At 47.0% G+C, this 12,973-nt stretch overlaps 1 protein-coding gene across 7 annotated transcripts in view; it reads left to right on the forward strand.

The window, feature by feature from the left end:
- Window positions 1–12,973, forward strand: part of LOC130284611 (glucagon receptor-like) — a 129,858-nt gene that overhangs the window by 82,951 nt on the left and 33,934 nt on the right. For all 7 annotated transcript variants that reach the window (XM_056535111.1, XM_056535108.1, XM_056535105.1 and 4 more), the window contains one exon: window positions 9,112–9,208. In XM_056535111.1, coding sequence (XP_056391086.1) covers window positions 9,112–9,208 — 97 coding nt within the window. The remainder of the gene's footprint in view (window positions 1–9,111; window positions 9,209–12,973) is intronic.

Raw genomic sequence — 12,973 nt, forward strand, 5'->3', positions numbered from 1 at the left:
CAGCGTTTCCAAAGGAGGGTGCCTCCAGCTGTTGCTACTCCCAGCAAGCATAGTCCCCTCTTTGGATGTTCACCTGCCCTGCAGCAATGTGACTCAGAAAACTACGTACAACTACGTGCGAGATGTCAGCTTTTATGATCATGATGACTTTTAATCCAAATATTATGTACAGAATAATTTTTCTTAGCTTTAAAGCAGTGTTTCTTAACCAGGAAGCCTCCAGCTGTTGCAAAACTACAACTCCCAGCATGCCCGGACAGCCGAAGGCTGTCCGGGCATGCTAGGAGTTGTAGATTTGCAATAGCTGGAGGCACCTTGGTTGGGAAAACACTGCTCTGCTGAGATCATCCGGGCATGCTGGGAGTTGTAGTTTTGCAACAGCTGGAGGCACCCTGGTTGGGAAAACACTGCTCTGCTGAGATCATCCGGGCATGCTGGGAGTTGTAGTTTTGCAACAGCTGGAGGCACCCTGGTTGGGAAAACACTGCTCTGCTGAGATCATCCGGGCATGCTGGGAGTTGTAGTTTTGCAACAGCTGGAGGCACCCTGGTTGGGAAAACACTGCTCTGCTGAGACCATCACGCTCCTATATTACTCCACGTATTATGCAGATGACCGACGTGAAATAATACAATTATCGCTGCGTTTACGTGTTTAATGAAGCTTGATGGTTCTTTATGTGATTGAACAAATTTAATTCATAAAAGCCACAGCCCAGGCAGGAATGAATTCAGGATGAGAAGATTTCTGTAATTACCTGGATTAATCCTAATGACCTTCCTCTCAAACACAATAACGTCACATAAGATCCAATCAGGCATAATAGAAAGGTTAATTCACCGCTAAAAATATCATTACCGTCTCCAGGAGTCTTTTCTTCCTTCCTTCTTCTCTCTTTTTTTCCCCCCTTCTTCCCCTTTTCTTACTCGACAGATTTGGGGTTTGAGGTTAAAAAAAGATTAAATTATTTCTGCCACTGTTTTATTCACGTCTATAAAAATGATTATAGTGCAGCCCCGGGCATAGTAGTTAGAGATGAGCGAACTTACAGTAAATTCGATTCGTCACGAACTTCTCGGCTCGGCAGTTGATGACTTATCCTGCGTAAATTAGTTCAGCTTTCCGGTGCTCCGGTGGGCTGGAAAAGGTGGATACAGGCCTAGGAAAGAGTCTCCTAGGACTGTATCCACCTTTTCCAGCCCACCGGAGCACCTGAAAGCTGAACTAATTTATGCAGGAAAAGTCATCAACTGCCGAGCCGAGAAGTTCGTGACGAATCGAATTTACTGTAAGTTCGCTCATCTCTAATAGTAGTCATTGTTCTAAATCAATTGATTTTGAATTTGGCGCCGGGATAGCTCTGCCCAGTGGCCGTTCTCCCCGGTCTTTTCCGAATATAAATCTGCGTTCCCATGGAGGAAATTCCACACGGAATTCCACCTAAATTTATTGCATTCCGCGGTCCGGAAAATGTAAGTCTAGTCTTATATTTTTCCAGACTTCGACTGCGGAATTCCACTGAAGTCAGTGGGGATGGATATCTGCCGAACTTGTGCGGAATTAGCGCAAACTTTTAGTGTTCTATTAAATAAAGTCTATCTTTTTACTGAGATGGGGAAATTTCTGCACAAATTCCGCGCCGATTCTGCAAATGTTAAAAAAACTGCAGAATTCTGCACAGAACTGTGGTGTGCCGTCAGCATATCTCAATTCATCTCAACTAGGCCAAAGCCTAAAGAACCAGCGGCCACTAAAACCGTGAGTTATAAAGCTCAACCTACAAATCCTGTGTGACTACTATTCCACTCAAATCTTATAATTAGTAGCACAGTGGCCTGCTTAACCTCTTCAGGACATAGGGCGTATGGATACGCCCTGCATCCCGAGTCCTTAAGGACCGAGGGCGTATCCATACGCCCGTGGGAATTCCGGCCCCCACCGCTAGCCGGTTGGGGACCGGAGCCGGATGCCTGCTGAAATCGTTCAGCAGGCATCCCGGCATATCGCCCAGGGGGGTCATTATGCCCCCCCATGTCGGCGATCGCCGCAGATCGCTGGACAATTCAGTCCAGTGATCTGCGGCGATTCCGGGTCAATCGGGTCTCCAGTGACCCGGTGACCCGGAATTACTGGCTGTTCGGGGCCGTCTCTGACGGCCCGAACAGCCAGAGCCTGCAGGGGTGAGGTGGCACTGGTGCCACCTCACGATCGCCCTGATTCGTCGGCCGGATTACCGGCCGACCAATCAGGGCGCCTGCTGCGGGTGTCACTCCCGCACCCGCTCCGCCCCTCTTCCGGAGGACGTAAGCGGGTGCGGGACGTGCACCCCGGGTGCTGGGGACCCCGATCCCCGGCGTCAATGTTGGGATCGGGGCCCCAGGAGCAGCGGCGGCGGCGAGGGACTGACCTGTGCGGCTGGATCGTTGGAGGTTAGTGACAGCCTCCTGCTGTTGCTTAGCAACAGCTCCCAGCATGCAAAAAGGGCATGCTGGGAGCTGTAGTTATGCAACAGCAGGAGGCAGACCACCACAACTCCCAGCATTCCCTTATGGGCATGCTGGGACTTATGGTTTTGCAACAGCTGGAGGCACATTCTTTCTATGGAAAAGTGTACCTTCAGCTGTTGTATAACTACAACTCCCAGCTTGCACAAACAGCTAAAGTGCATGCTGGGAGTTGTAGTGGTGCATCTGCTGGTTGCATAACTACAACTCCCAGCATGCCCGTTGGCTGTCGGTGACTGCTAAGAGTTGTAGTTTTGCAACAGCTGAAGGCACACTGGTTGTGAAACTTAGAGGTTTTTTTTACCTAACTCAGTGTTTCACGACCGGTGTGCCTCCAGCTGTTGCAAACTACAACTCTCAGCAGTCACCGTACACCATGCACCGTACATGCTGGGAGTTGTAGTTTTGCAACAGCTGGAGGCACACTGGTTGTGAAACACTGAGTTAGGTCACAAACTCAGTGATACATAACCAGTGTGCCTACAGTTGTTGCAAAACTACAACTCTCAGCAGTCACCGACAGCCAACGGGCATGCTGGGAGTTGTAGTTATGCAACAGCTGGATGTCCCCCCCAATGTGAACGTACAGGGTACACTCACATGGGAGGAGGATTACAGTGAGTATCTGGCTGCAAGTTTGAGCTGCCGCAAACTTTCTGCAACAGCTCAAACTGCCAGCGAGAAACTACTGTGAACCCCCGCCCGTGCGACTGTACCCTAAAAACACTACACTAACACAAAAAATTAAATAAAAAGTAAAAAACACTACATATACACATACCCCTATACAGCCCCCCTCCCCTCCTCAATAAAAATGAAAAACGTCTGGTACGCCACTGTTTCCAGAACGGAGCCTCCCGCTGTTGCAAAACAACTCCCAGTATTGTCGGACAGCCGTTGACTGTCCAGGCATGCTGGGAGTTTTGCAACAGCTGGAGGCACCCTGTTTGGGAATCACTGGCGTAGAATACCCCTATGTCCACCCCTATGCAAGTCCCTAATTTAGGCCTCAAATGCGCATGGTGCTCTCACTTTGGAGCCCTGTCGTATTTCAAGGCAACAGTTTAGGGCCACATATGGGGTATCGCCGTACTCGGGAGAAATTGTGTTACAAATTTTGGGGGGTATTTTCTGCTTTTACCCTTTTTAAAAATGTAAAATTTTTGGGAAAGCAAGCATTTTAGGAAAAAAAAAAAATTTTTTTTTTACATATGCAAAAGTCGTGAAACACCTGTGGGGTATAAAGGTTCACTTAACCCCTTGTTACGTTCCCCGACGGGTCTAGTTTCCAAAATGATATGCCATGTGGGGGGTTTTTTGCTGTCCTGGCACCATAGGGGCTTCCTAAATGCGGCATGCCCCCAGAGCAAAATTTGCTTTCAAAAAGCCAAATGTGACTCCTTCTCTTCCGAGACCTGTAGTGCGCCAGCAGAGCACTTTTCACCCCCATATGGGGTGTTTTCTGAATCGGGAGAAATTGGGCTTCAAATTTTTAGGGGTATTTTCTGCTATTACCCTTTTTAAAAATAAAAAATTTTTGGGAAAACAAGCATTTTAGGTAAATTTTTTTTTTTTACATTTGCAAAAGTCGTGAAATACCTGTGGGGTATTAAGGCTCACTTTATCCCATGTTACATTCCCCGAGGGGTCTAGTTTCCAAAATGGTATGCCATGTGGTTTTTTTTTTTACTGTTCTGGCACCATAAGGGCTTCCTAAATGCAACATGCCCCCCAAAAACCATTTCAGAAAAACTTACTCTCCAAAATCCCCTTGTCGCTCCTTCCCTTCTGAGCCCTCTACTGCGCCCGCCAAACAATTTACATAGACACATGAGGTATGTCCTTACTCGAGACAAATTGGGCTACAAATACAAGTAAAAATTTTGTCCTTTTACCCCTTGTAAAAATGAAAAAATTGGGTCTACAAGAACATGTAAGTGTAAAAAATGAAGATTGTGAATTTTCTCCTTCACTTTGCTGCTATTCGTGTGAAACACCTAAAGGGTTAAAACACTTACTGAATGTCATTTTGAATACTTTGGGGGGTGTAGTTTTTATAATGGGGTCATTTATGGGGTATTTCTAATATGAAGACCCTTCAAATCCACTTCAAACCTGAACTGGTCCCTGAAAAATACTGAGTTTGAAAATTTTGTGAAAAATCAGAAAATTGCTGCTGAACGTTGAAGCCCTCTGGTGTCTTCCAAAAGTAAAAACTCATCAATTTTATGATGTAAACATAAAGTAGACATATTGTATATGTGAACCAAAAAAAAAGGTATTCGTAATATCCATTTTCCTTACAAGCAGAGAGCTTCAAAGTTAGAAAAATGCAAAATTTTCAAATTTTTCATCAAATTTACGGATTTTTCACCAAGAAAGGATGCAAGTATCGACAAAAATTTACCACTTTGTTAAAGTAGAATATGTCACGAAAAAACAATCTTGGAATCAGAATGATAACTAAAAGCATTCCAGAGTTATTAATGTTTAAAGTGACAGTGGTCAGATGTGCAAAAAAACGCTCCGGTCCTTAAGGCCAAAATGGGCTCCGTCCTGAAGGGGTTAAAGGGGTATTCCAGGAAAAAAACTTTTTATATATATATATCAACTGGCTCCAGAAAGTTAAACAGATTTGTATATTACTTCTATTAAAAAATCTTAATCCTTTCAGTACTTATGAGCTGCTGAAGTGAAGGTTGTTCTTTTCTGTCTAAGTGCACATCTGATGACACCTGTCTCGGGAACCGCCCAGTTTAGAAGAGGGTTGCTATGGGAATTTGCTTCTAAACTGGGCGGTTCCGGACGTGTCATCAGAGAGCACTTAGACAGAAAAGAACAACCTTAACTTCAGAAGCTCATAAGTACTGAAAGGATTAAGATTTTTTAATAGAAGTAATTTACAAATCTGTTTAAAGGGGTACTCCGCCCCTAGACATCTTATCCCCTATCCAAAGGATAGGGAATAAGATGTCAGATTGCCGCAGTCCCGCTGCTGGGGAGCCCCGGGATCCCCGCTGCAGCACTGTGCTATCATTACAGCACAGAGCGAGTTTGCTCTGTGCGTAATGACGGGCAATACATTGGACGGAGTAGCGTGACGTCATGGCTCCGCCCCTCGTGACATCACGGCCCGTCCGCTTAATGCAAGTCTATGGCAGGCGGCGTGACGACCGCCACGCCCCCTCCCATAGACTTGTATTGAAAGGGGCGGGCCGTGACATCACGAGGGGCGGAGCCGTGACGTAACGATGCTCCGGCCCCTGTAATGCCCGTCATTACGTGCAGAGCGAACTCGCTCTGTGCTGTAATGATAGCGCAGTGCCGCAGCGGGGATCCCGGGGGTCCCCAGCAGCGGGACCGCGGTTACCTCAAGAGAAACTGTTTAATTGTAAAGACCGTTTGCATAAGAAGTTCAGTAAAAGTTCCAGTTATCTCATAAAATCTGCTGTGGACATTCGGTTTATTATCCCTCCCGTTTGTGGACCGGTTGGCGGCAGGATCTTCCATAGTAAGCAAACCACACCCTGGCATCACGACAAATTAAGGGTTAATACCACCAGACCCTTCATTCATCATTGCAACACCCCAGACACCACAGAACCAATGCGGATGCAGAATTCACGCAGATATGCAGAATTTCCGTCGTGTGAGCGTGGCCTAACTCTGCATTAGAAAACAGAACTTCTTGATCTGGCTCTATAGCAGCGGACATGTCCCTAGGGAAGTGTTTTCAGTGAAACAGTAAATTCCTGTATATAACCAAAAGAAAAATGTCCCCAGGGGGAAGGGACGGCACCAACACTTATTATACAACAATTATGCCCAAAAGGCCCTCAAACCCTCATGAATCCTTCCACCATAAAACTTAAAGGGAAACATTTTTTTTAAATCAACTGGTGCCAGAAATTTAAACAGATTTGTAAATGACTTCTATTTAAAAAATCTTAATCCTTCCAGTACTTATCAGCTGCTATATGGTCCACAGGAAGTTCTTTTATTTTTGAATTTCTTTTCTGTCTGACCACAGTGCTCTCTGCTGACACCTCTGTCCATGTCAGGAACTGTCCAGAGGAGGAGCAAATCCCCATAGCAAACCTCTCCTGCTCTGGACAGTTCCTGACATGGACAGAGGTGTCAGCGGAGAGCACTGTGGTCAGGCAGAAAGGAAATTCAAAAAGAAAAGAACTTCCTGTGGACCATATAGCAGCTGATAAGTACTGGAAGGATTCATATTTTTAAATAGAAGTAATTTACAAATCCGTTTAACTTTCTGGCACCAGTTGATTTAAAATAAGATGTTTTCCAGTGGAATACCCCTTTAACGTTGATTAATTATTGAAACACTTAAACTAGTGAGCAGATAGGGGAATTGAAAACCCAACTGCTGCCCATAATGCACTATATACATATGCGTCCATTTGGATAGTATGTATATAGTGCATTATGGACAGCAGTTGTGTTTTCAATTCCCCTATCTGCTCACTAGTTTAAGTGTTTCAATAATTAATAAACATTAAGTTTTATGGTGGAAGGATTCATTAGGGTTTAATGGCCTTTTGGGCAATTGTTGTATAAACAGTAAATTTCCGAGCACAACTCGTACGGAAATTCTGTATTGGGTCCGCGGAAGACCCATTTACACCAATGTTACGTTTTTATACAGCAGAATTCCAGAGCGCAATTGCATACAGAAATTCTGTAGTGTGAACATACCCTAATAAAGCCTGGTAATAAGTATGCTACACAAGCACTGATTGTCTGTGTTTTTTCAAACATTGTGCCTCCAGCTGTTGCCAAAGGCTGTCCGGGCATTTTTGGAGTTGTAGTATTGCATTAGCTGGGGGCACACTGTTTGGAAAACACTTCCCTACTATTTTTTGACAGGCACACTTTACTCATCATGAAACATTCCACAACTTTGTAATGTAATTTGCTTTATTTTCCCTGTAAAATTTTGCGCAAAATGAGGGCCAATTCCGGGTGCCGAGGATTCCGCTGAGAAATTCAGCAAGGAAATTCCTCTGTGAATGTCCATAGTGTGCATTGGCCTTATTAAACAAGGCAATAATGCTCTGATCAGACCGATATCGCCCTGTGTAAGGGAATGTTCACACTACAAAATCTCCGTGTGGAATTCTGGTCAGGAATTCCCCTCGGAGATTCCATCTGGCGGCGGCCACCAAAATCATTCAGCGGTAAGACTGCGCAGGCCTGGGCCGTCACCATTGACACCAACATAGTCCGTGCATAATTCCACGTGTGTTCATTTTTACACCGGATCAACTTCGGTCAATTCTGCGCACAGAAATTCCATATTGTGAACAGACCCTAAGAGGGCCTTGTTATAGGAATGTGACTACAAACAATACAGTCCAGTATCGGGAGTGTTACACCCGGCACTGCAACACCACTGTCAGGATCCGGACTGGTATGCGGAGAGGACACTGGTGGTGGATCCTCTGTGTCAGTGAGGCGATGGCGTGAGCCGTACCAGGGGAACGGAATCTAAGGGGTTACTGGTTTTCACCAGAGCCCGCCGCAAAGCGGAATGGACTTGCAGCGGCAGGTAACCCCCAGGTCGTTCCACCCGATAGCGACTCAACCTCACTGGCAGCTGAGACAGGCGCGGTACACAAGGACAAGGCAAGAGCAAGGTCGGACGTAGCAGAAGGTCTAGGCAGGCAGCAATGGTTCGTAGTCAGGGGCAACGGCAAGGGTCTGGGTACACTGGCAATGGAACACACAGAAACGCTTTCTCAGGGCACAAGGCAACAAGATCCGGCAAGGACAGGAAGGGGAAGTGGTTTTTTATATGTTTTGAAGGTGTAGGTACTGATTGGGCCAGGCACCAATTAATGTTGCACTGGCCCTCTAAATTTCAGAGAGCCGGCACGCGCGCACCCTAGAGAGCGGGGCCGTGAGCCGGGACAGAACAGCAGCAGGACGGAGCAGGTGAGGTGATTGGGATGCGACCCGCGGGCGGGCGCGTCCCACTACGCGGATCGCATCCCCGCCGTTGATAACAGTGCAGCGCTCCCGGTCAGCAGGTCTGGCCGAGGCGCTGCACACAGAAGAACACCGCGAGCGCTCCGGGGAGGAGCAGGGACCCGGAGCGCTCGGCGTAACAACCACAAAAGAAATTGACTACGCTAGGCTGTTTGGGCTAAACTGACCATCCCGGTACTCACAAACAGAAAAGGAATCGGCGAAGGAATGGGCGACGGTCCATTATCGCACTTGCGCTCTTCGTCAGGCCCCTCACGGGGCCTGACGAAGCGCGCAAGCGCGATATCGGACCGTCCCCCATTCCTTATTCCCCCACCTAGCTCCATCTATCCGCTCTCCCTACATGTACAAAATCGATGCACGCTAATAACCAATAAAGAGTTGCCGTCACCTAACAAGACCCGGTGAGTGCTTCATTCCTTCTTACCTCTATGTTGACTACAAACAATGATCCCTGGGGAAAAGAATATAAATGACCTTTCCTGAAGGAAGAGAACTGTCTGTAGTGCCACCTACTGCTGGTAGATACCCTATAAATCAATGTCCACCCCAGGTAGTCCATAACCATTGTTCATTTTCCTGATTATTCGTCTTGCAGAGCGTTGCAGGTAAAGTTCTGGAGAAAACTATTGAAGAATGGATGCGATATAAGGAAGACTGCAACAGATGGATGTCGAGTACTCCGCAGCCTCAAGGTGAGCGGATCCAAGATAGAGGGACCATAGTATTTATCACAACTCCTATCCATATGTCCTATTAGGACTCTGGACTCCATGAGAATGGCTACACATTTCCCAGCTCATTATATTTGCATTGATTCAATTAGTGGTGATTAAATGTGCACTGTCAGATACAAAAACCTTTGATATGTTGTAAAGCATGTATAACCAATAGGTTAAGCAATTCCTTTCATTAGAACATTTTAAGTATTTCATACAGAAAAAGCCAGTCAAACAACTGCCCCCCCTGCCTGCTTGGACACATACTATTCCTGCTGTGTCCATAAGTCATCACCTATGTCATGGACACACTTCCTTGATTGACAGCTGTGAGCGCAGGGCTCAGAGCCGGAGGAAAAATCCTGCCACTGTCATCTTGTGTCCCGCTACTGTCAGTGAGGACAAGCTGGGATTTGTAGTTTTGCTAATGCTAGGGGAGATGTGAGCAGACAGTATACTGAGGGAGGGGGCGGAGACCTGCACAGTGAGGCCACGCCCCCTCCCTTTGAGAGGAATTCAGACTAGTGAGCTAAATTAAAAGTGTAATAAAAAAAATAAAGGTGCTAAACACATAAATGAGATGTACATGGTCAGGATTAGGTACTGAGTGATATATTTAAAAAAATGTTTTTTTGTTGGATCTGACAGGTACACTTTAATGCTAGTGCTGAGCGGTATACCGGTATGTTTTTCCTATACCGCAATGCCGATCGGGCCCCTCCCCCCTTGAATGAATGAATTATCAGCCGCAGCAGCTGTCCCCACATCGGGGAAATAATCATATGTTCTCCCCGTCCTCCTGTGAGCTATTGGCGCTTTGAATGGTTAAGTTGCCGGCCGCCTGCGCTTTTAAATGGTTAAGTTGCCGGCCGCCTGCGCTTTTAAATGGTTAAGTTGCCGGCCGCCTGCGCTTGAAATGGTTAAGTTGCTGGTGTTAGCCGCTGGTGTTAGCCGCCAATCCATCATCAGAGAATTGTATTAGGATAGGCATTGTCCAAACCAGACAAACTCTGTAAAGTGTACCTGTCATATTACAGTGTGGTGGCCCAGTACGGGATATGTTACCCCGTCCTCCTGCTGTCCTGTCAGGCAGCCTCCTTCAGTGTCCCCTGCACTTGTTTCCCCATTGTAAATGTTTTACCATTTAAGTGTTATAAAATGTAATGTTACTTTAAGAGTTATACCATGTGACATGTCATGTGATTGTTACCCAGGAGGTATCAGTGACCAGGTGATGCCGGGGACGACCTATGGGCTCCCTGCTAGTCTCCCCCCTATAAGCCCTGGGTGGAGCTTCTCTCTCTTGGAGCTTCGCTCTCTTGTTTCCTGCTGAGGTCCAGTGCAGTCTTGTCTAGTGTGTGTGTCCAGAGGGTTGGAGACCTCAAAGTCCAGACTGCTGAGACACAATTAGCTCCGAGCAGGCTATAACTACCCCTCCCCCTTACTACAATAATTAATTAAATAATAACTGACACAACAACAATTTAACTTTTCCGTGGGTGGGGATCGGCCACAGCTTTATTTATAAAATTACTTATATAAATAACAATTTAACTGTAACAAAGACACCGATTGGCTTCTTACCAACCCGAGAGGTGCTGCCACACCGTCCTGTGTGGAGGTCTACCCCGGGTTGACCCCGCTTTCACCGTCTTCTTACCGCCAAGCTGTGACTTACAATAAACAGAGATACAAAAAAGGGAGGGAGGGAGGGCAAAACTCTGGGTCCTGGGCAGATTGAGGGGGGAAGGGAGGCACCACAGCTATAAATACCCAGGGGAGGGCCCCTGAAAGCCCGGGAAACTATTGAACCCCTGATTGGTGCACTCCTTCCCCCCACCCATGGGACATACCACTATAGCCACTGGCAAGTTTTACAGGTGGGGGGAGGGGGCTAAAACATTGCCTGTATATTTCTTAACCCCTTACTGCTCACCAGTCTGGGGGCAAGCTAGTTATGCACAGCTTGCCCCTCCAGACTGCTGAGACACAATTAGCTCCGAGCAGGCTATAACTACCCCTCCCCCTTACTACAATAATTAATTAAATAATAACTGACACAACAACAATTTAACTTTTCCGTGGGTGGGGATCGGCCACAGCTTTATTTATAAAATTACTTATATAAATAACAATTTAACTGTAACAAAGACACCGATTGGCTTCTTACCAACCCGAGAGGTGCTGCCACACCGTCCTGTGTGGAGGTCTACCCCGGGTTGACCCCGCTTTCACCGTCTTCTTACCGCCACGGAGGAGCCCAGTTAGCCCTACACTGGGCTCCGACCCCCACCCAAGAGATACTGGATAGCCAACACCTGGGGCCACCTCAGCCCCCCGGACACACACAACACATTTCCTCTCCAGGAAATCCGCTCAATACATTTCCTCTCCAGGAAATCCGCCCAACACTTTTCCTCTCCAGGAAATCAGAGGTACCTGCCGCCAGGACCATTTTTTTTTTTTTTTTTAATTAAATAACTCGTGTGAACTCCACTCTCAGACTCGCCCATACAGCGAAGAGTGCCGCAGCACTCGTACCACCTTGTGGAAAGCCGCTCTCAAAACAAAAACACATATGGGAAAAATCAAACTGGGCAAAAATAGCAACACAACATGCAGATCGCCCGCGCCCCATGCACAGCGCTACCCTCTCCGGAAACCCAGCCACCCCCGCCGGCCCCGATACAAAAAGAGAGCAAATCCCGAACTCACAAAAACCCCATCCTATCAAAGAAAAGCCAAAACCCAAAACAGACAAAAAACCTGGAACTGAATAATCGGGGGCGGGGAGCAAAAGAAAAAGGGGGAGGGGCCCCACCACCGCCCAGGCAACAATAGGAGGACAATGGAAAAAACAGTCATCCGCGGACCCTCATGCAGCACAAGCTGCGTGACCCCGATCGCCTAAGCAGTCTCGGACCGACGGGCCTTTTTTTTTAAATTTATTTATTTATTTATTTTTTACTTTTTCCGTGAAACCACAAGATAGGCACCCAAAAACACAGACACCCAAGTCCCATGGAAGGGGACGAGGAGAAAGGAAGTGCCCCATCCACATAGCCCCGAAAAAAGCTAACGCAAAACCTCGGATCAGAGAAAACGACGCAAAAGCGACAACCAAAAAACCCGACCCGCAGCCGCCGCCAAGCGACCCAAAAACTGATAGGAAAAACCGGTCGCCGACAGCAAGGCCACCCACTCACGGGCCCAGCCCCTAGGTATACACCAACCGCAAAACAGAAAAGAAAACTCCCCCGCCATGTGCCATGCGGCAACCGCACCCCACTGGATCGCAGCACAGCGGGAAAGCCACCCAATTTTTTTTTATTTTTTTTTTATTTATTTATTTTTATTAGCAGGTGATTCACATGAACAGGTGAAGATACCCAGCGTCACATACTAAGAATGTTATTTGGATTCACGGAGAACACCGTCCAAATCTCGAACCTCCTTAGAGAGGTGACACAGCAGTTAACGTCCGTTAACACAACCTATTAAAACGAAATAGGAAATCAAACATCAGAGCCTCGTAAGGTTACCACAAGGGGCATTCCAGGTATGAAAAACAAATCCCCTATCCACAGACCATTGGGAACCTCCGGGACCCTCCTCGGCTGTAGACATCCCGGCCCCCACACCAACACCAACCACTCGCAAGCGCCTTACCGTGAGTCGCAGGACCCACCAAAGCGGACCAAGAAATACACCACTCTGCACAATGACACATCGGCCAGCCAC

Source organism: Hyla sarda, chromosome 8, assembly GCF_029499605.1.
Source record: "Hyla sarda isolate aHylSar1 chromosome 8, aHylSar1.hap1, whole genome shotgun sequence".
Lineage (NCBI taxonomy): Eukaryota > Metazoa > Chordata > Amphibia > Anura > Hylidae > Hyla > Hyla sarda.